At 43.3% G+C, this 22,786-nt stretch overlaps 1 protein-coding gene across 9 annotated transcripts in view; it reads right to left on the reverse strand.

Annotated features, from left to right (window-relative positions):
• syne1b (spectrin repeat containing, nuclear envelope 1b) overlaps nucleotides 1–22,786 on the reverse strand; it is a 69,678-nt gene that overhangs the window by 1,717 nt on the left and 45,175 nt on the right. For 2 of the 9 annotated variants that reach the window (XM_084568821.1, XM_084568820.1), the window contains 56 exons: nucleotides 22,512–22,655; nucleotides 22,004–22,192; nucleotides 21,676–21,816; nucleotides 21,265–21,378; nucleotides 20,987–21,148; nucleotides 20,717–20,911; nucleotides 20,460–20,636; nucleotides 19,304–19,495; nucleotides 18,946–19,077; nucleotides 18,696–18,796; nucleotides 18,439–18,592; nucleotides 18,214–18,342; nucleotides 17,928–18,083; nucleotides 17,487–17,696; nucleotides 17,274–17,375; nucleotides 17,035–17,154; nucleotides 16,700–16,900; nucleotides 16,383–16,556; nucleotides 16,089–16,220; nucleotides 15,672–15,868; nucleotides 15,459–15,591; nucleotides 15,183–15,365; nucleotides 14,865–15,014; nucleotides 14,546–14,722; nucleotides 14,288–14,443; nucleotides 14,024–14,179; nucleotides 13,721–13,891; nucleotides 13,385–13,518; nucleotides 13,052–13,256; nucleotides 12,726–12,908; nucleotides 12,484–12,630; nucleotides 12,216–12,370; nucleotides 11,849–11,996; nucleotides 11,673–11,767; nucleotides 11,350–11,584; nucleotides 11,055–11,249; nucleotides 10,673–10,798; nucleotides 10,388–10,543; nucleotides 9,536–9,694; nucleotides 9,047–9,213; nucleotides 8,789–8,951; nucleotides 8,080–8,267; nucleotides 7,842–7,992; nucleotides 7,562–7,744; nucleotides 7,294–7,431; nucleotides 6,693–6,884; nucleotides 6,268–6,595; nucleotides 5,771–5,839; nucleotides 4,902–5,029; nucleotides 4,669–4,795; nucleotides 4,363–4,574; nucleotides 3,919–4,119; nucleotides 3,695–3,823; nucleotides 3,346–3,558; nucleotides 1,983–2,075; nucleotides 1,110–1,168 (listed from right to left, as the gene is read on the reverse strand). In XM_084568821.1, the coding sequence (XP_084424947.1) occupies nucleotides 1,110–1,168; nucleotides 1,983–2,075; nucleotides 3,346–3,558; nucleotides 3,695–3,823; nucleotides 3,919–4,119; nucleotides 4,363–4,574; nucleotides 4,669–4,795; nucleotides 4,902–5,029; nucleotides 5,771–5,839; nucleotides 6,268–6,595; nucleotides 6,693–6,884; nucleotides 7,294–7,431; nucleotides 7,562–7,744; nucleotides 7,842–7,992; nucleotides 8,080–8,267; nucleotides 8,789–8,951; nucleotides 9,047–9,213; nucleotides 9,536–9,694; nucleotides 10,388–10,543; nucleotides 10,673–10,798; nucleotides 11,055–11,249; nucleotides 11,350–11,584; nucleotides 11,673–11,767; nucleotides 11,849–11,996; nucleotides 12,216–12,370; nucleotides 12,484–12,630; nucleotides 12,726–12,908; nucleotides 13,052–13,256; nucleotides 13,385–13,518; nucleotides 13,721–13,891; nucleotides 14,024–14,179; nucleotides 14,288–14,443; nucleotides 14,546–14,722; nucleotides 14,865–15,014; nucleotides 15,183–15,365; nucleotides 15,459–15,591; nucleotides 15,672–15,868; nucleotides 16,089–16,220; nucleotides 16,383–16,556; nucleotides 16,700–16,900; nucleotides 17,035–17,154; nucleotides 17,274–17,375; nucleotides 17,487–17,696; nucleotides 17,928–18,083; nucleotides 18,214–18,342; nucleotides 18,439–18,592; nucleotides 18,696–18,796; nucleotides 18,946–19,077; nucleotides 19,304–19,495; nucleotides 20,460–20,636; nucleotides 20,717–20,911; nucleotides 20,987–21,148; nucleotides 21,265–21,378; nucleotides 21,676–21,816; nucleotides 22,004–22,192; nucleotides 22,512–22,655 (8,927 nt within the window). Of the gene's footprint in view, nucleotides 1–1,109; nucleotides 1,169–1,982; nucleotides 2,076–3,345; nucleotides 3,559–3,694; nucleotides 3,824–3,918; nucleotides 4,120–4,362; nucleotides 4,575–4,668; nucleotides 4,796–4,901; nucleotides 5,030–5,770; nucleotides 5,840–6,267; nucleotides 6,596–6,692; nucleotides 6,885–7,293; nucleotides 7,432–7,561; nucleotides 7,745–7,841; nucleotides 7,993–8,079; nucleotides 8,268–8,788; nucleotides 8,952–9,046; nucleotides 9,214–9,535; nucleotides 9,695–10,387; nucleotides 10,544–10,672; nucleotides 10,799–11,054; nucleotides 11,250–11,349; nucleotides 11,585–11,672; nucleotides 11,768–11,848; nucleotides 11,997–12,215; nucleotides 12,371–12,483; nucleotides 12,631–12,725; nucleotides 12,909–13,051; nucleotides 13,257–13,384; nucleotides 13,519–13,720; nucleotides 13,892–14,023; nucleotides 14,180–14,287; nucleotides 14,444–14,545; nucleotides 14,723–14,864; nucleotides 15,366–15,458; nucleotides 15,592–15,671; nucleotides 15,869–16,088; nucleotides 16,221–16,382; nucleotides 16,557–16,699; nucleotides 16,901–17,034; nucleotides 17,155–17,273; nucleotides 17,376–17,486; nucleotides 17,697–17,927; nucleotides 18,084–18,213; nucleotides 18,343–18,438; nucleotides 18,593–18,695; nucleotides 18,797–18,945; nucleotides 19,078–19,303; nucleotides 19,496–20,459; nucleotides 20,637–20,716; nucleotides 21,149–21,264; nucleotides 21,379–21,675; nucleotides 21,817–22,003; nucleotides 22,193–22,511; nucleotides 22,656–22,786 lie in introns of all 9 variants that reach the window. The other 7 variants (XM_084568814.1, XM_084568813.1, XM_084568818.1 and 4 more) reach the window with 6 other exon arrangements.

The raw sequence follows: 22,786 nt of genomic DNA on the forward strand, positions 1-22,786 counted from the left end.
AAGCATGCCAAGGCAAGGAGAGCATAGCAATAAGGAACAATCTTCTTTGACGCATACTAAAGCATACTACCTTTAGTATTTTTTTTTATTTTTTTTTTTAAATATGCCAAATCACTTTCTTGAGTTAGATGAGAAGATTGATACCACTTTTGACGCTGAATAAGTAAAAGCTGGAGTCATATAGTTTCGGCAAGAGAATAAATAAGCATATTTGTCAAACTATTAATTGAATAGTATCATTTAAAGTCACCATCACCCTCAGTCATAACTGTCCTCATGTAGCCTCAGTGAATAAAAGACAGTTAAAAGCTTAACTACATACTTACTGTGAAAGAAATGCATTCAAGATTCATTTATTTTATTTATGTGGGATGGATTGGGTCTGCAATGCTTTCTAAACATTTTAGTTTAAAAGCGACCACTCACTCCAGGAATGCATGAACTAAATGAGGTAGGACTCACTAAGTGAGGTTGTTACTAAAAGTGCCCCTTTACCACTTGACAAATGGAGACCTGAGAGGCGAGACTCACAGATGACAGACTGAGGGGGGGAGATGGTGGATAGTCAGTGAGATAGCAGCAGGAGCAGAAGAAGAAGAAGAAGAAATGTCACATACAAGAGAGGAAGAGGTAGCGCGAGAGAGAAAGAGAAACTGCAGCCTTTGCATTGTTCATTGCAGACATTTACTGGCTCGGCACTCGGAAGGAGAGGGAAAAGTGTGTGTGTGCTCAGTAACAGCGAGGGAGTGTTAAGGTGTAGAGGAATATTTGTGTTATACGCAAGAAAACGCCCTGTGGTTAGCGAGATTAAGCAGCCTAGGACATTGGCGGAGAAGAGGCCTTGCACCATTCCTTGTGAAACTCTTTTATCAAGGATGCGTGGGCTGCCACTCACCTCATCACCTAGCCTACACAGAGCGTCTAGACTTACAGAAGATGATGGAATTCACTATCATGAGCTGCTAATCTGGGACAAGCATTAAAAAAAATCAGATTTTTTCTTCTTGTTGTTTAATTGCGTTACAAAAGCATGAACCAGTCTCCGAGTGCATCATGGGCTGATGAGTTCCATTATCTTCTGGGTGTGCTAGAAACCAACAGAAAGGTACCTGTGGTGTGGACTGCTCACAGACGGTCCAGGCTGTGACAGACTACATTTGCCCCGTTGCTGTTTGCAATGAACAGGGGGGAGGGGGGTAAAAGAAAGAAAGTATGTTTCAGTCCAGGCAAATCAAGACAAAGCTATCGATGAAAAGAATACCCAAAATGAAAGAAGAGCAGCAACAAAATCATATGTGGAGGTGACAGATTTTGTAACCCGTGAGAGTAAGGAATCTGGCTTTTCAAAGTGCGCGACTACTTTGAATCACTCCAACTTGCGAGTGCAATAAATCACGATGCATGAATCTCTCTTGTAACACAGACATTTAGTAGCGTACACACAATATAAGCAGTGACATGCTTATTTGGACTGATCTTCAAAGAATACGTCTTTCTCAAGTCATGCTTGCTAGATCAGAAAACCAACTACATCTTCTATACGTTTTAACTTTATTAGTTTAATAATAGCCAGTATTCCTGAGAATAAGTATAAAAGGGTAAAATCTAATCTAGAGTAAGAAGAAATTAGAGGGAAGTCTCAGTTTGGACAAACTGGAAGAGAAAAAGAGACAACTAGGACAGAACTGGAAAAGTCTCCTAAGAAAAGGAGAGATAAAGTTGGAAAGAAAGGATTTCCAAGTTTCTCTGGGAAACATGCAAGAAGAAGATTGAAGGCTGGACACAAGTTCTGAATCCAGAAGGAGGGAGAGTAAAGCAGGTTGTGGAGGTGTAGAAAGGTGAGAGGAGAGATCTTGGGATGGCGGGGGTGAATCTGGTCTTCGGTGGGGCATTCGGGGCACATGTTACTTTATGTGTCCTAGCGGGGTTACCAAACACCTGGTTCTCATAGAGTAGCATGTACAGGTACGGTTTAACGTTACCGATCGTCGCCGACTCGGTGTGCTCCTTCCTGATAAAGGACTCAGGGAACCAGACGTGTCAAGCTCATCAGCAGACGACCAAGAAGACAGATCCTGATGATAGAAACATGAAGAGAAACAACAAGAGAGAGAAAACAAATGAGAGTTGTGGGCGATATCAGATAGCAGCAAGCAAATGGTGGCTCGTGATCCAAAAGTGTCTCTCTGATAAAAACATATGGCACAGAGACTAGAGTTCGACAGGTGCTTGGTACTAAAAAGTAGTAACCCTAACACATGAAAAACACATTGTCATTGCACAGCTTTAGACGTTTTGATCAGCCCTCTATATCTGAACCCCGGTCAAGTTCAAATCAAGTCCTTGGCACAGAGACCTCCTTAACTGAATTAAGAAATATGCTCCATGTGAGGGCAGTATTACTAAATAACTAAAATAAGGAAGGTATTACAAATAAGTTTCGACAATGCACTCCAAAGCAGACACGGCTAGATTACTTAATAATGTCACCCCAACTTGGTTGGAGGTGGATGCACCTGTACACTTTGGGCTCCCCCAAGGGCTACGAGGTAGTTTCCCACTTTGCTGTCTTTATTCCAATCTCTGAAGCCTATAAGTGCTTATTTACTAATGAGACAATGTACAGATTCAATCCTGAAACAGACTGAGAACATATTGTATAGTCATCTGTTTCCACTCTGCCTGTAAAATTTGGCCTTCTAATAAAGTGTCCTGAAACAGGGGTTTATAAACACCGACCGCTAATAGGCGGTTTAGACTTCTGAGTCAATTTGATACTGTAGCTACGGTGACAGTGCAGAGCAACGCCGTAGCCTGACGTTCATCCTCCGCAGAAATGTAACTACGCACCATGGCAACACAGATCACAAGAGCTGTGATTGATCCGCTTGGTAGTATCGTGTTTCCGCTTTAGTATTTCTGGCTGCTTCTCCATCGCCACAATTTTAGAATTGATTGTTTTGGATCAATAAAGATGGGACACATCGAGGAAAGGTTAACTGAGGAGGTTCGGAGATACAAACATTCGCCGAAATTTCACTTAAAGTTTCAGACGCCATTGTTGAAAGTGAAGCAGGAAGTAGAAACAAAAATGAAGCCGACTGGCAAAAAAGACACAGAGCGAGCCAGACTGACAAGCGCATAAGTATAAATGGCTCACACCGGTGTAGGTTACAGTGTCTATGTCCTGCAGTACATTTGGGCAACTAAAGTTTATATTAATTTAAATTATATTTTAATTGTATATCCCCCAAAATGCACAATAAATATAAAAGATTTGTGTAACTGCATCCACAAGGTCGTGCAGGTAACACAGGACAGGAGTAAGTGTGTGTGAAGCTCTACCTGTTGACTGCTTGTTATATCCAGGATCTTAGCCAGCTCTCTGAGGTCTCTGGTTACTTCCTTAAGCAGCAGTTTGAGTCGGTTCCCAATGACGTGAACCTTCTCCTTGGCCTCCAGGCAGTCGCTGCCCTGAGAGTTGACCAGCAACTGGAGGGACATGTCTTGTAGTGAGGCGACTTTAAGCTGAGAGTCCAGCAGCTCCTGGCGGATTTGCTGTAGGGATTTGAAATGAAGGCATACATTCAAAAAACAATATAAGACCTTGAACTATTTCTTTTTCAGGACAAATACCACATTAGATGGTTATTTTACAGTGTAATTGTTTTAAAACAATGCTAGGTTTGAGTACCGTGAGTGTTTTATGATGCTCGTGGAGAGTGTCACTGTCCTGGATGGGGTCAATGGGAACAACCTCATTCCTCCGGCGGTCGATGTTTTCCAACCAGAGCAGCAGACCATGACTCATCTCATGAAAATCCTGTTGATCACATGGAGATAACATAATAAGTAATTTGACCAAACAATTAAATCTACCCATTAAGGCGCCAGTTTAATATAAACACTGGTACTCACTTGACACTGCATGAGAGCTCCCTGTAGTGAGGACCTCCACTCCTCCAGTGAGCCGCCCAGTTTGTCCCAGTGGTTGTTCATGTCTTTGAGTTTAGCTTGTAGCTCTCTGGACTCCTCTGTATCCGACTGCAGGAACTCTGCACTGCACAGGTTGATGGAGAGAACGATAGCTTTGCGCTTGTCATACGCCTTCTGCAGCTCCTGTAGACAAACACGTGCAGTTTACAGTTAAGAAACGAAGGCGTCAGTGGAAACTTTGCGAACAATACAAGGAAACAATATAAAGACCTTGAGTGTTTAAACAAATAAAACATTTCTCAAACAATCAACTGACTGAACTTGGATATGGCAAATGACTCTTAAGAATGACAAGAGCTAAAAAATGTGACTGTAACATTTAAAGGAATAAAAAATAAAAGACACAAAGCAAAGCTACAATCATACCTTGAGCTTCTTGATGCGCAGCTCAATTGTCTGGATGTCCGTGCTGAGGTCCAGCCTCCGCTGTTGCTCCAGTTCTTCCTCCGTCTCCCCCAGCCAAGTCCAAATTTTGTTCAGGTCCGAGTTCAGCTGCTGCCACTGCTGCTGGTTCTGCTTTGTGCGCATCTCTTTACTGAGGTCCTGAGCCTGCAGGAGCTCCCAGCGTTCAATCACTCCTAGATTATGAGATTGTGAGAGAAGACAACATGCACTCAGATGTTAATTTAAGTGTACCGTGATGTAAGTTACACAAATTCAGTGCAGAATTACCTGAAGTCTGAGACTCTGAGCTGCTGGGATCTGCCAATCCAGACACTGTATCTTCTTCTTCCTTCAGCTCAACTCCCATCCTCTTCACTGTGTCAATACTGCCACGACACTCACCCAGCAGTCGCATCTATACAATAGATGCATTTTAGGTTACAGGCATTTTAAAATCATTGCAAGCGGATAAAATATGCACAGTATTTCAAAACAACTAATATGACAAGAGTAACACATACGTATCCCATATAAGAGGCATCCGGTTCTGTGCTTGTGGGAGTGCGGCTGCGGCTGCTGTCCGTTTGTTGCAGGTGGAATCGACTCACGTCAAGAGGGTGAGCATGAGAGTCTGCAGAGGCGACCTCCCCTGTTGGCACAACATCAGCTCGTCATCTTCACAGAATACAATTAATCTGAATGGTTTGTTATTCAAATATGCTTAACAACCAAAGAGAAGATAAGGCCCCGTTCAGAAAGAGAATCACAAGATGTAAGGAGCAATCAATGAGAAGAGGTAGACAGGAATGCAGATTGGTTTTTCCCCTTATCACTCATGGTGCCTGTCGCAGTTAAACATTGCTCCGCTGTGCAACTTGCATCAGGAGCAAGCATTAGCGTTCAAAACCTTGATTTGCCTCTGTGTGAACGGAGTCTATGAAACTTTCCAACAAATCTGCAGTCCCTTCTTTAATAATCTAAGAGTTCAGCTGTGACACATAAAAACATGCTTTTCGAAACACAAAATGCACATCTAAAAAAATAAAAAAATAATCCAAACAGGTTAGCTACACAGCACGCTGCAAGTCAAACAAAAGTAAGAAAGCTAGTTAGAAAGAAGGGTTAGGCTTAATTCCATTTTGGTTCTACTGAATTAGAGCCCAGAGTAGAACCAGTGAATTGAAGAAATATAAATGGAATTGACCCTATCCCCCAGTGTTAGGAAGTGTTGCCATTGGTTATAGCCTGTGCCCAAAGTGTGTATAAGAGAGGAAATCAACACAAATCAAATTTAAAGCCAGTGAATAGGCTATAGGTGTGGTATCGCTCAGGGTGAGGCTGTTATTTCTGACCCCAAACATGTGGCATGCTGGGGTCTGCTGTTGCCTACCAGTGGAGGACCTCAGTGTTTGTTCTGTTAGCTTAACATAGGCCTCAGGGCTCTCTGGGATCACTACATCTGGAAGAAACATTGTACAGTACACACATTTACAGGGTTTGACTAAATAAACGGATTAAAGTAGTATTGATCTGCTGTCTTTAAACCTTTTTTAAAGCACCATCAGGTGGATGGAGCCTGGTGACAATGAGCCATAGAGACACCATCTTGTGTCACTATGTTTGCATTTTAAATAGCTAACAAAATAATAGCCAGGACATTGTTCTATTACTCTCATCTCTTTTAATTCTTTAATTTTGTGCATGAAGGGAACTTATCCTTTCATTTTTGACTTCCAAAATGTCACAGCTCAAAACTAGACAGTGTCATGTTCGTGTACGCTTATTCATGCTGAATTTATCTCAATTTAAAGACATACCTTTCTACAAAAACAGATTTAGCAGTTTATTATTGTGTATATATATATGTGTGCGTGTATAGAAACTAACCTGACAAGCCTGAGGCAGGGCGCTGGATGAAGTCTCCCTCCTCACTCTGCTGCTCTCTCAGGGCCCTGCTGGCGCTCTCCAGCCCGCGGCTCAGGTCGTAGTCATGGTCCCACTCCAGAGGAATGGAGTCCACGCTGGCGGGAGTGTCCCTGCCTGAGCGCTCAGTCCGGAGCTGGGCTGCCAGGGAGGCTGAGCGGCCAGAGGAGGGCAGAGGTGACAAGAAACCATCGCCCAAGCGCTCACTCCACGGCAGGCTGGACAAATCACAAGGCTCGTCCAGCTCCAGCTCACGATCGGAGAGTGACACTTCAGTGTCATCGTCTGCAAGCTACAGATAAAAGATTTTAGTGCTCAAAGAATTACACGTGAAGCTAAGCCACAATGAATTATCACATTACATACACGCTCTTAATCTAAGATCTTACAGGAAGCCGAATGAGTTTTTTGTAGTAGCGGTCCACTCGACCAAACACCTCCTGACAGTAGCGCTGCAGCTCTTCCAGCTCTTCCTCGATGACAGCAGCATCCAGAGGCTCGCTCTTCTCGATCAGCGCCTCACCCTGGTGGAAGATGTGCTCGATCTTGGCTGTTGTCAGAGAAATCTCCTGCTGGAACGACTGTGAGACCGGAGGAAGAGGAGTTTTGAATGCAAAACACACAAAATGCTTCTTTCCTGATTTGATTTTAGCAATTTTAATGTTCAGTAGGACTTTACAATATTAACATGCAATAGCAGACCAGGGGTTGTAGCAATGGCAAATATCAGACTATGAGACACGTTTCTCAAACCCTCGATAATGTGTAGACAAGTAAAGTATTAAAAATCATTCAATAGCTTTCCAAACATGCCAGTACTTTCGGGGGTTCCACGCCAGAGTAAAAAAATAGAACAAATGGTCACAAGACTGAACAAAAATGAATATTTACTCAATTTCTTGCAAAAAAATGTGCAAAAGAGTCCCAGACAATATTCAAAATTGAAAAGATGACTGGTAATAGAAAGGTAAGAAATACAGACAGACTTACCCTGAGTTGTTTGATCTTGGCCTGAATGTCACACTCAGAGAAGTGCTCGATGTTGGTCAGCTGCAGGTCCATCTCTGTCAGCCAAACCAAAATGGCATCTCTGGCTGTCTCAAACTCCTCTCTCTGATTAATAAAGTGCTGCAGAGATAAAATAAAGGTGTTCATAATTCATTGATTTAGTGAGAAGACATTCAGAAACGCATTTAAAGATTGAAATAGGAATCAAGAAATCATAATATTATTTGGGATAGTGGTTGGGATGTTATACCTTAAGCCTGCGAAGGATGGATGCCACCCTCTTCTGCAGGTTGTCCCATCGCTGATTGGCATCGTGGGCCATCTCCCTCAGACGACAGGAAGAGTCAGTGCGGTTTTCTCTAGCCAGGCGGCGGTATTGCTTATTGATTAACTCCAGCTGGGTCAGGCTTTCGTGGACTTGTCTCTGGAAGGCCTGTAGAAGGACATGCATAGATATTTCTCAGAAAATACAGGCTTAAAATACATTTTATATGAAAGTATCATATGTAGAATTTTCATCTGTGCATCACCTCAAATTTCTTCAGTTCCTCCTTGGCAACAGTGTATAGTACATCGGAGGAGTTAGGCAGAGCGGCAGTCTTCTCTGAAGTGGCCAGCCACTCTTCAAAACGAGCAAAGTCTTCAAGGAATTTCTGCCATAAACGCCACGTCTCCTCAATCCTAACAGAGGCAAACATTCAGATATTTTAAACCACAGTAACTGGTTTCCATCAGCTGCTACTGCTCTTTTTTTATTCAACATCTTACTTTAGTCTCCTCTCCATAGACAAGGCACAGATGCTCCTCCAGCGGCGGTCAAGGCTCCGAGTTGCCTGCTGGATGGAGTCGCACTCTGTGTCGGTGGCGCAGGCGTCACAGTCGTGCAGAAGCACCTCACACAGGTTCAGCACAGATGCCACTCCTGTACTGTGCTTTTCTATATCACGCTGAAGCTCCTAACCGCCAAGATAAGAGTAAAAGAGTCTGAATGAGCACGAGGGAAATCGGAGAATAACTTTGTACAAATGTGTGACACATTACAGTAATGACTTTTGATTAATTAATTGGTTTCTGCAGGATCATTATTCCTCCACAGGTGGATACACTAATAGCTGATTGCTCATTTTCAATTAAATGGCCACTAAAATTTGTATTTCCATTTAAGCATTTAGAGAATTAAGAAAATAATTTAAGTGATATATTGCATCTATGCTGTGTAATGGTTTGAATGCCACTCTGATTTATTGCATCTGGAGTTAATCAATGGTTGTTCCACAAATAGACAAAGAAGAGCAGAAGGAAGATGATATAAGGGAAACTTAAAACCATGACAAAAATAGGATTCTGTTCAATCAGTGTTATGTGAACTAAAAACTCTGATATTTAAGGTTTGAGGTTACCAGTGAATTACTGCAGAGACATAATACAATCTATAATATAGTATTGCACATCTCTTAATCACTGTTCTGCATGTTACCTGCTGCAGATCAAGCTTCCTCTGTATCTCCTGGTAGTCACAGGCGTCGTAGGCGATGGGTTTGGACAACTCTGCCTCGATGTGGGCGAGCCAGGAGCGTAGGCTGTTCATGTTTTTATCTAGCTGCTGAACGGCCACCAGAGTTTCTCTCAGCTTCTTCACTCTGTTAACAGAATTTGTTATTATGTTATATTTACATGCTGTATTTACTGGGGATAAAAACAGTAAAAGCAACCTTGCTAAAGTGTGCGTGCTCACCTAGCTCCAATGAGATCCAGGAGATGCTGCCACCGGTCGCTGACCTTGTTGAGTTTTTGATCTATTTCAGTGGCTTTGCTCTGGTGGCTGGCCCTCGCCAGGCGCTCTCCCAACTGATGCAGATGCAATTTGTTGTCCTCTGCCACTGTAATCTCCTCCTGGTAGTCCTGAGAAACAATGCAGCACAGCCATGCAATTTATACTCTCTGACTGCAGTTGTAGGAGAATATATTCAGAATATGAATTGCATGTGAAATGCAATAGGAGTTCTGCAGCATGCACAACGTAGCAAACAAAAACACATGTCTTTACGATCAAGAATCAGGAACTCTAAATGGGGAAAATACTAAGATGACGAACAAATGAAACTGAAACACATGTATGCAGCTTTTATTCTGTCCAGTTCTACTGCTACTACTAACATCACACTTTGCACGCAAATGTAAGAGGTGTCGCTGGCTCATTAAAGCATACTGTATATATATTTACCTTGCGGAGCTTCTCGATCATCTCCTCGATGCTGATGTCTCCATTCTGCGACACCTTGCTCTCCATGTTGGTGAGCCACTCGCAGAGCTCCTTGTACTTCTCGTTGAATACAGTCCACTCATTTAGTTTCTCACTCACCTGCTGCCTGCGCAGTGACAGCTGCAGAAGAACAGTAAAATACACAAAGTTGACAGCATCTCAGGGCAAGGTTCACTTTTTAAAAAGTAAATGAATATCAAAATGTCTCCGCTGCTGTGACGGTTTCATTTGCATCTTGCAGCAAGGACATGCTTCTGCGTTTCCTGTGCGTGTATTTTATCTGCTCCACACAGGATGTCAGTCTGGTTTCAGCTTTCTATGCTGTCTGTTTCTAATGAAAATGACTTTGCACACTTTGCAACATAACAGAAGCAGAAGATGAAGTTCCTTTTTAAGATTTAGCGTTATATATCATCTTAAGTTAGAACTTAAAAATAAAAACTTTGTTTCCTGTATTAAAATGTTATTTACCTGAAAGTCAGCGTGAGGAAAGATAAAGTATTAAAGACTTTGATCTCTATATATCGAGCTAAGTTATCTATGCTTTATATCTTCTAATGTACGCTTTTATAGTTTGACAATAGCAACACCATCTGGTATATCATGAAATTGCAGGATATAACAACACAATAAAACAGTGACGCTCATATAAATGTAATATGGTTATAACATGTGATACAATATGTTATTTCTCAGAGGTAGAGAGTGATATGGCCAGAGTTTAATTTTAAATTATTCTCCAGCAGCTCCTCAGACAAACAGCACACTTTATATTCAATCAGATTTGGAGAGGTGTTGAGTAGAGAAGAGTACCTGGTGGCAGATTTCATCCCACTGTCGATGCAGCAGCTCAATACGTTCCTGCAACACGGAAAGGTCCTCGGCACTGATGTAGCAAGACAGTGACTCTCTCAGCACAGCCAGATGTGCCAGATCGCCTGTCCAGCCGTCAAATGTATTCTCTAGATCCTGTTATTGAAGCAAGAATCACATTATATCATTTGTAAATCTCACAGACGAATATTTTATGGGCTCAACAGATCTGGCAAATGCAAAACTTCCACTTAATGAAATGACTGAAAACGACCAGGCTGTCACCTTGCAGCGCATCTGCTCAACTTGCAAATCCTCGTGGTGATCAGGAAGAGGCTGAGACAGCTGCCGTTTGAAGGCTCGAAGCTTTTCCAGTGAGCCACAGATCCCTTTCTCACATCTCTCCCAGTCCTGTGTAACACAAAACATCCCCAGATATGACACAACACTGGCTGCAAATACAACAAAACTATACAACCAAACTAAGTGAATTGCTCAGAAAATTTCTTCTTGGGCTTTCCATATATATATAGCTGAAAACAGAAAAAGAATAGTATACAAATCTATCCCTACAATCCAACATGCTCCAATAAATAAAACAGTACACCTTCATAGTCTCCTCACGTCGCCTATACTCCACAAGCTGCTGCCATTTCATCTGGTTTACCTTTAACAAGGTGGCAAGCTCTTTCTTCTGCTCCTCCAGGCAGATGCTGGCTCGTTTCCATCGGTCCTGGATATCAGTCAGCTCTGTCTGTAGAGCCACCTCCGCACGGCTATCGGCCGACAGGAGCAGCTGTCTACCTGCCTCCACCGTTAATATGTAGCTGCCCTGCTGACGCTGTAGCACCTTTTCCTTCAGCTGAACCAGAAAGAAGGAATTATTATGAAGCCACGGATCTTATCTTATTTTATCAGTATCTATATTCATTTACAGTTACAGTTTTTCAATGTGCCAGTACCTGGACAGCATCCAGCATGGAACGAGCTTGTTGCAGAGGAATTGTATTCCCTGACTGAAGCGCCTCTGCAGGATGGGACACCTCCACGAGCCATTTGCGCAGCTTCTCCACCATTTCTCTATAGCGCTGCCACTGGCGGATCAGACCGTCTATGATCCCCCGTCTCTGTTGAGCACGTCGCACCACGCCCTGCCACTGGTTACTCAGAAGAGCCAGCTTCAGGTTGAACTCATCTCTGCGTGAGAATGAAGCGTCATGACTGGCAAAGACAGACACATAGAAAGTACTCTGACAAAGCGATCAGGAGTAATGTGGATTTTTACCTGTCATCTACCTGACCCTGCTCCAACATCCTCTGCCCATCACTGATGATGGAGTGGAGGATCTGCTGGCGACTAAACATCTCAGCTTGGAATAACTGTAAAACAAAACAATGCTTATTAATAAATAAGCACAAAAGCAAGTGTTTAAAGGTATTTTATTTTAAACCGACTCTAACCTCATGAGCTTTTTGCTGCTCCATCAAACTCTGATAGTTCCCAGAAATTTCCACTGCCAGATTCTCTTCTGTTTGGACCAAGAACTCCATCCACGTTTCGCACTTTTCAAGGAAGGTCTGCTGCTGCAGCAGGAATGATTGTAGTTTGCTGCAATGAAAAAAACAACAAATAAGAAACGGTAGACTGGCCGTTACAGTAAATTGTGCTGCCATGTGCAATATTTATGCCTGTTCTGCTTTCTGTTACACAATAAGAATAACTTCTCTTTGAAATATTTTGTCCTAAAATGCACTGTCATGGTCACATTTATTTTCAGAAACACATATATACAGAATTTAATTCTTTGCATAAAGGATCCTGACATACCTGAATCTTTCTGTGGTCTGTGCTGAGGCTGTGGACCAGCTTCTGTTAAGGTTCTGCATGCGCTTGATCTCTGAATCGTTGAGAGGGAGCCGGTAACCAAGCTCATTTAGACGCTCCAATTCAGGGGCCATACTGCTGAATTTCAACATCAGCCTCTGTAAAATAAAAAAAGAGAAAAGAAAATGCTTACAGCTCTCAGTATCTGGACAACTGGTTGTTATGATGTCGATTTGTTCTAATGGGCAAAACGAATATAACAAAAAAAAACCTTGAGATCCTCCATACGGTCCTGGATGATTGTCAGGTCAGTGGAGCTGTTAGGATCTTGCACCTTCAGACCCTGCTCTGCTTCAACTATCCATTTCCCCAGAGATTCCAGCTGATCATTAAAGGTTTCATAGTCTTGAACTCCAGTCTGGTGTAGAAAAGACAGAGAAGTCAACCCAAAATAATGTGTCATCTGTAAATGAGTGAGTTAAACAGACAGCTTAGCATCTAAACTCCTTTTACCTGCAGTGTGGTGAGCTGTCTGGTCAGTGCCTGTTCTACCGCAGACAGTCGTTGGGTGAGAGACAGGTGGTCTGACTGGATGGCAGATGCTGCTGATGTGTCCACCTGCTGTTTCAGCTGTTCTCCCAGTTCTTGGAGAACCTGAAGAGAGGCCTGCACTGGAGCTTGGGAGCGGAGCAACTCCTGAGATCAAGCACCCACAAAACACATAAAAACATTTATAAACAATGACATCAGAGTCATTTTCATAGTGAGGCCTGAAAACATATAGTCACACTGAACAGCTGTTTTGATCTAAAATAAGTCGCTGCTTTGGCCTCACTCACGCTGCATTCTTGGATCCAGACGGAAACCTCCTCGTCAGCAACATCCTTGCTGCAGGTGGTCTTGAGGAGCTGGTCTGCCTTTTCCTCCTGCAGCTGGATGCTGCTGCAGCTCTGCTCATAAAGCTCCTTGTAGCGCTGCCACAGCTGCAGCAGGGCTTTGCTGCTTCTAAGACGCTCTGCAATCTCCTCCAGTAAGCCAGTCCATCTGAGTACAAATATGAATAATGTAAACGCTGAAGAGAACAGTGTATTTACAATAAACTCTTTAAATGATTTAAAGAACCACAAACAGTATTAATCTTAAAATATATATATTAACTTAATTAAGATCACCTTGCATTGACATCTTTAAGGGCATTGTTGAGAGAGTCTGACACTGAAGGGTGACACTCCTTCAGCAGTTGGTGGGTCACAGCACCAAACTTCCTCAGGCTGCTCTCCTGCTTCTCCAATTCCTCTTGCAAATCCTTCACAGTGACAGAAAAAAAATGTTTTTAATTCACCAGCAAGGCCATGACAAATCCCTAATGAAAAATGCAAAGGTCAGCTTCGTGTTGCACTAAGATTTCAGAAACACATACCAATACATTCAATACTAGCAAATCTATCTTGATGGCTATACCCAGCTGAGACGGACAATGAGTCACAGGCTAGTTTATTCTAATATACCTGCAGACTTTGCACTTGCAGCTGAACAGCCTCCAGGGATCCTGTGAGGAGGCGGAAACGAGACACAGAGTACCTTCCCTCCATCAGGTAACCATTGATCTCCTCTGAAGCCCGTTTGTATAGACTCCACTGATCCAGCACTGAGTTCAGGCTGATCTTGAGTTGCCCTATCTGTTAAAGTTGGCATGAAAAAAATTAGGCCATAGTATAACACATTAACAACAATCAGGACAGAGTAGACTAGATAGGTCTGACTCAAGTACCACATTAAAACAGTGCATGAAAAGAGAACAGGGAGATTACCAAGTGGTCCAGGTTAGCCCAGGTGTGATTGACACCTTGGAGCGTCTCCATGACAATAGCACACGCCTCATCGGTCTTGTTCTGGACGAGGGCACAGCCCTGCTCCTCTACTCTCTCTAGTTCTTTTTCTTTTTCTTTCACCACCTCCTCCATTTCCTAAAAACAAACACTTTTTACTTAATATATAAAAAGACATTGTGTGTCGTAGTAATAACGTGGATTAACACAGCGCATTAACACAGAAATAAATCAGATCCCCTGTACCTGGCAGTCTTTGAGAGCATTCTGCACAGATGTCAAATCCTCTATTCTGTGTTTCCTCTTCAGTCTTTCTTCTTGAGTTCCCATCCAGGACTTCAGAGCCTGAACGCTGCTCTCATACTCCAACCACATCTCCAACAGGCTCTCCAGGAACTGGATCTACGAGTGTTTCATGCAAAAATAAACCATTACCATTCTGTGCTGCATGCTTAAATGTCGTGGTCAGTCTGTTTTATTCACTATCAGCGGTTGTGGCCTCACCCTCTCATTGATGCGACCTTGTAGGATCTGCCAGCGCCGGTTCATGGCTCCCAGGCGCTCAGCAAAGTCTGTCTTATCACTGCGCTTGCTCTCCACATCCTGACCACTGATTTGCAGCACTGACTGGTTGACAAAGTCCACAGTCAGCTGCTTACAGCTTAAATCCACCCTGAAGCCCTAAAGAGAGGAAACAACAGTAGATTCAAGATCAATAGACAGCTGCAGATTTATATTTAGAACCATAACGTATATCACCTTTATAACCAGGTTAGAAAAAGTGCATGCAAAAACTACCATGAATCTGAAAAAAGTCAACTACCTTGTATTTTTGCAAATAATCTTGGATCACATTTGACCCCACAGCACTCTTGAGGTTTTCTTCATCCTCCTCAATGACGTTCTCCATCAACGATATCCAGTTGAACAGCTCAGAGATGGCATGACGAGAGGCCAGTTTTTCCATTTGGATCTGAAAATAAATAAATAAATAAATAAAACATTGCACCCACACATCAAGGAGAAAAACACATGTTGGTAGTTCAATGAAATTACGAGAGAAGCAGCAGAAAGGGTTGGCTAATCCTATTTGCTCAAGACCAGCTCTAAGCCTGTTCAGTCTGGCTGCATGTGACGGTACCTGGTGCAGCTTCTCCTGGACCACTGGGATGCGTGTGAGCAGCTCACTCCACTGAGTGTCGATGCGAGCGAGGTCGGAGCGCAGCACTACCGTGTCCACTTTCTTCAATCGCAGCAGCTGGTTGCCCTCGGTAACCACTGAGCTCTTCAGGCCGGACTTTCCTTCGACTTCTTTCGAAAACTCCTGAGACAGAAACAAACTCCAGTAGTTCAGTATTTCCTTCCGTATGAACATCTAGTTAAGAGACAAATGTAATATTATTGTCTTTGGCCTCACAAGGAAAGCTGAGAGATGGTCTCTGACAGTTTCGAGCTCTTGTGGGACTAAGACCGCCTGCGTATTCCAAAACTCCAGACGCTCCAGAGCAGACTGCAGCCATTCACACATCTCTGCACACTCCCTCTGATACCTGCAATAAAAAAATGATGCAATGTAATAATAAATATCATCTATTTTTATGTAGTGTGAGAAGGCAGCTCTGTTCCTGACCTGGTCCAGTGTTTCAGGATGGCCTCAAGGCGTTGTAGTTCCTTGTTGACCTTGGCCGTGTTGTTGAGCCAGTGTTCCCCTAACAGTGCGAGTTGATTCTCCAGGGCGGGGCAGCAAACTGACAGCAAGAGATGTTTGCCCTCGTCCAGCACCTGGTACAGCTTGTGTTGGTGCTCCGTCAGTCTCCCCTTCAGGCCCTGGACAGAGAAAGGAAGAGGAGCAAAGAGAAAAAGTGGGCTTGAAAGAGTGTCTCTAAGCATTTTGCAACCAGAGCCATGTGGAGAAAGGTGGTTGAATCTTGACTGAAATGAATCTAGAAATACATCCAGAAACGTGCAACTAAATCTAAAATAGCTCATGTTATTACATCCAATTCAATTTCAGCTTTTAAAAATCTCAGCTGATGTCATTTTGTACCTGATACAGCGAGATTCTGTCCAAAAGTCTTTCTTCAGTTTCTTCCACTAGGCCAACAGAAGGCATGCTCCCTTCAACTGCCTCCAGTTGTCGGTTCAGACTCTGGTAGTCCTGCATCAAACGGCACCAAGTCTGAAAAGAGATGGGCTTATCAAGTTCGTTGTTTTTGAAGCTGTGTCTCTTCAATTTCGTCTTTCTTTCTTTGAAGTTAGAAGAGGCCGAAGTATGTTCATGCATTTCAAACACAGACACTGAAGACAGATCGGGGTTATCATGCCTTGTACCCTATCTTACCTCCAGGATACACTCCAGCTCAACTCCTTTGCTGTGTGCCTCTTTGAGGACGCTCTGAGCCTCAGCCAGTGTCTCTTCCAGGGTTTGGCTCTCTTTGGGAAGCATCAGGCCGCTGATCTTCCTGAAGTATGTTTCTGTGAGAATCATGTGGGACTCTAGACCCTGGAAGAACTCCTAGACACACACAAACACAAACATTACCACCACAGTATTGTCCTTCATAGCGTGTCTCATGCAGTCCTACAGGTTCGGTTCAGTGTCTCACAGAGTTACTGATGACCTCCATTAAGTGTAGAAAAGTTCCAAGCTGATGATACCTTATGTTTGTCCAGGTGATTCTGAACTTCCTCCATGGAGCTGGCGACGATTCTCTGATCGGCAGCCATCTTGTCCTTAGCTGTGTCCACCAGGTCAGTCAGGTCCTGCAGGGCACGCTCGTACTGCTCCTTCAGAGCCATGTTCTGGTTCAACCCACTACGCCGGGAACCCACTGTCATCATCAGCTCCTCGTAAGAATCCTAGAAAGACACAGAAAAAACACTGCATGTTTAATCTGATTGCAATTTCCTCGTGGTACATTCAGAAGTAAAAACCACTACAAAGATTTCCGTCTGAGCTAATCTTTGTGGAAATCATGAGTGATGTGTGTTACCTGTAGTTTCAGCAGTTTGTTTGTTGATAGCTGATCTGCCTGGAGAGCTGCTCCTCTGGTTTTAAGTTCGGTGATTCTCTGTTCAAAGTCTTTCAGGCTCTCCTCTGCGCTGGCGATGACCTGAGAGAAGGAAGGGACGTGAATGAATAACAATCAAAGTAATTTTCTTGCTCCCTGTGAGCTTTTATGGGAGACCATTAGAGATCAGTCTGAGTGCATGAAGTTAATGTTTGCATTACCTCCAGTTGTTTTGAGGCTGGTCGGTCCATTGCTCCCGCTAGGGCTTGAAGTATCTGGCATTTGGTCTCAATTAAAGAAGTTTGGAGGAGCTGCAATTCAGTCTGTCAGACAAAAGCATTTATATTAATATGTGCAATACACATTAAGTGACTTTACACAATAGAAAAAAATACATTTTCTACATATAAATAAAGAAAATTTAAAAGTCAAACCTGGTAGGCCGTGAGCTCATGTGCTCTGGTCCTCATGTGGTCACAGCGCTGTCCCAGAGCACAGCCCAGGGCTCCTAATCTCTCTTTGAGACAGTCGAGGTTGTCCTCCAGCAGCACTCGGTCTTCGTGTCTCAACCCCGAGGAGCCGGCTAACAGAGCCTGACTGAATTTCACCTCCTCTGTCATATGCCTCACATCGTTCTCCAAGTTCTGCAGATTTATTCAAAAGAAAATACAGAGCTATAAAAACACACAACGTCAGCGTTGATCAAATTACAGTTTGCTTATCGTTTTACATTGCAATGAGAAATATAGATTTCCTTTTTTTAATACTTTTTTTTCCAGTCACTCCAGACCATCAGCTCAATATTGCTCTATAGACATATCACCTTGTATACAGAATATTTTAAACTTGCATCAGTTAATAAAAGCTATTTGTACCTCCTGCTTCTGTAGCTGGGTCTCTGCGTTTTCAGCCAGCAGCACTGAGCCAGAGAAAACGTTGTTCTCCACACCATCCAGCCAGGAGGAGGTGGATGACACAGCTGTGTAGAGCTGCTGTTCCATCTGCGGCACCTGTGTCTCACCACCACCAGGCTACGAACACATCAGAATGATGTAGATTAATGCAACATGCTTAGACTGACGTCTGAATTCTTTGCTGCTACTAAGACGCTCTGCAATGAGAGTGTTAAAATGTACGGTTTAAACATAGAAATGCCAAAACCTGAGCGGTCATGTCTTCTACTGTCTGTCTGAAGTTATCGTACAGAGTCTTCAGGGAGGATTTGTCCGCCTGGGTGTCTCCTTTAAACAGTGACCCAGCTGTGGTCACACGAGAAGCTCTGGAAAAAACCTGAGAAAAAAAGAAGTACACAACTGTCATCAACAGTCTGTGGTCTTTTCTATTATTACTGCAAGCTTACAATAACAAAACCACAGGGCTTTGTACCGGCTGCTTGTGGTCCTGCTCCAGGGTTTTCTGCAGGAGCTGCAGTTTAGTTTTTAGCTCTAGTCTCAGACTCTCCCATCTCTGCCTCATCTGCTCCCGTCCAGCCTGAGTTTCCCTCTCAGCCAAAGCTGCTGGTGAAAATGGCTCTGTTGTACTGAAGAGTGACAAAAAAATGAATTAATTAATCCTCCACAACAAACGTTAAGCCATCAATTTACTAGTAGATTTTAGTTCTATTTGTATACATGTATAAATACCTGAGACTGCTGGGCGAGGCCTGCTGGATGAGGATCTCCTCTCCTCTACTAGCAACTGACTGAAGCAGCTTTTTCTGCTCTGCGAGCTGCTCCTCCAGTTCCTCCAGGAGAAAACATGCAACGCAACAACCATGTCAGATTGTACAGTCTATGTGACTACGCAAAGCTTTCGAATCATAATAGAGGTTGTAGTTTGCATTGCAATACAGAAGTGCTTAAACAGAGTTAGAAAACCCAATGTCAAAATTACCCTCTGCCTCTGAAGGCTGTCTTGGTGCTGTTGGGATCGTGTGGTCCGGGCCTGGGCCAGCCAGTCCTGCACACTGGGACTCTGAGAGAGACTTGAGTCTGATTCACTGTCTTCTTGCTCCTGAAGAGAACCCTGTAGAACCAAGACGGTTTATTACAAAAGAAGCAAACTTTAAGAAACACACATCAGCGAGTAAGCAGGCCCATCAAATGCACTGATAACATTTTTATTCACAACATTTCTTAGGGGCAAAAGAAAATGCAAGAAAAAAATCTTCTTAATGACGCGACATAACATTTTTTAATAAAACTGAAATGAATTAGCATATGTCAACATTTAAACCAGTTATTCATCGCACCTGAATGTTAATTTGCTTGTCTTGTAGCATCCTCTGCAGCTCCAGCAAACCACCCTTCAACGTGCGTAACTTCCTGGTCAAATGTTCAGCTTCCTCCCTGGTGTCCGTCCGGCCCTCCAGCAGCAGGTTCTCACTGTGCACGGACAGCTCAGAGAGGGCCGACACCTTCTCTTCAATCTCCAGCAGCATGTTCTGCAGCAGCAGAAGGAGAGAAGCCAGCTCAAACATGACGTCTCACCATCTACAGGGGGCTCCTCCCCGCTGCACGACAGGCCCGCCAGGTCTAGAAGAGGCCCCTACACCAGCAGCTTTCCCTGGCCACAGGACAGAGAGAGCTCTCATCCTTGGCCCACCTCTCCAGCCTCGCCTCCTGTGCGACATATTACCGCTAATCCTTCACGCTCCATGCTCTGCAGCATACATGCTCTCACTCAAACGCAAATGCAAGTCTTCTGTGTACAACACCATTCTGAGCTCAGACCAGTTGTCAAAGCCCATCAGTGAATTTTGATCCAATGATTTGAGAAACATTTGTTTGTAGCATTGCCACTCCTCTGCAATCAGTAGCTTCAGAAAGTTATTCCGACACAGCGAGTAACTGTCCCACCCTCCCGCCTTACCCTCCCTGTACTCCAGGATTCTCCTACTTGAATATTCTAGCAGCTTTGTGACCAGAACCAATCAAAAGATCCGGTTCCAGTAATCGTCTGAAAGCCACCATTCCTGACTACTCCTCACTGAGCTTCGAACACACCCCTCTCCAAAGAAATCTGCATAATCTGCTTAAGACTAGTGCTGCAGTCGCTTAGGACTCCAACCGTCTGAATGCCCATCCAGCCCCACTAATGCTCTTGTTTACCCACTGAGAGGTCCCTGACCCCTGGGATAATCCATATATAATAAGAAACTAAATATTTAAAGATAAGGAGATGTATGTAAATAATCCACTGCCAGTGTCGTGAAAAGAGATAATGACTGAACAGTCCTCTGTAGCTGCTTGTGCCATCCCTGATATTCTAATCTGATATTACATATGTATTATTAAATGACTTCATATGTTCATATTCATAAATTCATTCATATTTATTAAAATATGGTAAGTGTGAATGGTTGCATTAATTGAGTGTAATGAATGGACAGCAGGGGGAGCTCTTACTTGACATTCAGTGAGCTGATCCTCCATTTCTGTCTCCTCTTCAGGTTTAAGTTGGAGGATGGAGTTCACAGCAATGCGCATTCTGGCCAACCATTGGTCCAAATTATCTGCCTGAGTCTGATAAAGCTGTATGGCCTGTTCGTGGCGCTGACCTTCCAGGCGGTCACTGACGCGCTCCTGAAACGGGCCACAATTTATAAATAACACACAACTATTAACTATTATTAGCAGTGATGTACATTTACAATTTTCACTACCTCCAGTAGTTGTTGTTTCCCTGAAGCCTTCATGCGGATAGTGGCCATCCTCTCAGCTAACACGGCGAGGGAGGCCTGCATGGCGAGCTGGTCAGCCATGTCTGAGTCCACAGAATCGGCAGCAAGCTCCTCCGTGAAGCTCGTCTGGAGCCGGTCAATCTCTTCCTGCACACTTTGGATCTCGTCTATCAGAGCCTGCACGGAAAAATTAAAGGTAAGCAAAATCTTTTCATGCATACAGGTGCATGTAGATTTATGTGTAGGACTCACCTGCTGTCCCATCATGTGGCTATCGGGACTTTTATCTGTCTCCAGCGGCTCACTGAGTTTGGCCTCCAAGGCTTCCATTTTAGAAGAGATTGATTGGAGGGAACCTTGGTAATGCTGCTGCTTCTCCAGAGCTTCATACAAAGATCTCTGCTTCTCACTGATCTGTAAGTCAATTAGTTAGAAAGAGGTAAGACTGAAATTCTTTGTGATTTGAGGTTTTGTTTAATTTATTTCAAAGGTGTCTAACCAGAACACAGAAGGTGAGGTCTTTCACATACCACATTCTTTAAAGTCTCCCATGAGCGCTGCAGATCATCTAGGTTGGCCACAGACTCAAATGTTGGGTCATATAATTCTTGGATCGGAGCTCTAGTGAGTGTTCCTCGTCCCGCCTAAAAAAAACAAAAACATTCAAACAGCTCCATTAGTAGTTAGCACAGTAATCAGACAGAAATACTTTTATAAAACCCCACATTTACTGTTAGTCATGATAAATGTGCAAGTGGAGAATATAGTGCATGATTAGTGCATTTAGTTTTATAGCATTTGTTAATTGAGTGTTGTATTTAGCTAAACAGTTAACAGAGGAAATATTACAGAAAAACAAGAGAAGGATTTGAATCTATCTGCACTTCTGCTGAAAGACCAGATCCTAGAGGAAAAGCTGTCAAGAGGAAGAGAGAGGATACCTTGGTTACAGTGGCTTCAGTGTGAGTGAAAGGAGAAGGAGAACGACACACAGGAGGTGAAGACACCTCACTGTTAGTGCACTCCTCCCCAGACTCCTCAGTTACAGGTGACAGCAGGGTGTGACAGCGGCCAGCCGTCATCTGACGCGCCATGCAAGAACATTAACAGAAACGCAGACATGCAAGGTGAAATGGAAAATATTAATTGTGTGCAAGGGTTTAAAAGGAATAAAAGTCTTTCAGTTAAAGCCAGAAATAGCAGCATGGGTCGAGAGGTTATCAGCGTTATCAGAAGCAGCGTGTTATTTGGTAGATGACGCTCTCTCACCATGACGGCCTGGGCTGAAGATTTCTTGGATTTCTCTGCTTCCATCTCCTGCAGGCCCTCAGGTAGAACCTCTACGTCGGTTACTGTTAGTAACATGGTGGCGTGCTTGGCCTTCACTGCCAGCATTTTGCATTTTGAATTTAGTGAGGCAATTTGCTCCTGGTAGCCTTTGATCTTTTGGGCAAGTTCCTAAAAAAATACAAAACCACAGACAATATTTATTATGCCCTTATGAGGTATTTAACATGCCATATAGACAGTGCTATAAAAAGACAGAATGGTTGCTCTGAATACAGATGTAGCAGCACAGTGGATGTGTATTTATTCTGGTGCCACTACTTGGCAAAGGTTTGATGTCTAATCCTTTTCATATTCAATTCACATGTCAAATAAATTTTCACGTGGATTTAAAATAATATGCTAGCATGTCAAATTTATTTGTTATGCCTGTATTGAATAATTTACAAGAAAAAAAAAGAGATTAAGTGAGTATATTATGGTATCGTACTTCATGGTGAAGGATCTGGGCTTGTAGCTCCTGGATGTTGCTGCTGGGGATTGGTCGGTCCTGAATGACCCGATGTGCTTCCTCTATCAGCCCCTGAAGCTCTCTCACTTCCTGTTCGTATTGCTCGTACTGCACCACTGCCTCCTGAATAAAAGATGAAATTACTTTGTTATTGATAGTTACTTTCAAAGCTCTGTGACTCAAGATGTATTGTAATGCATGACTGACGAAAATATGTAGTTACAGTGCGGCAGAAATAGCGCCCCCAACTGTAC

This window comes from Chelon labrosus (assembly GCF_963514085.1).
Source record: "Chelon labrosus genome assembly, chromosome: 20".
Taxonomy (NCBI): Eukaryota; Metazoa; Chordata; class Actinopteri; order Mugiliformes; family Mugilidae; genus Chelon; species Chelon labrosus.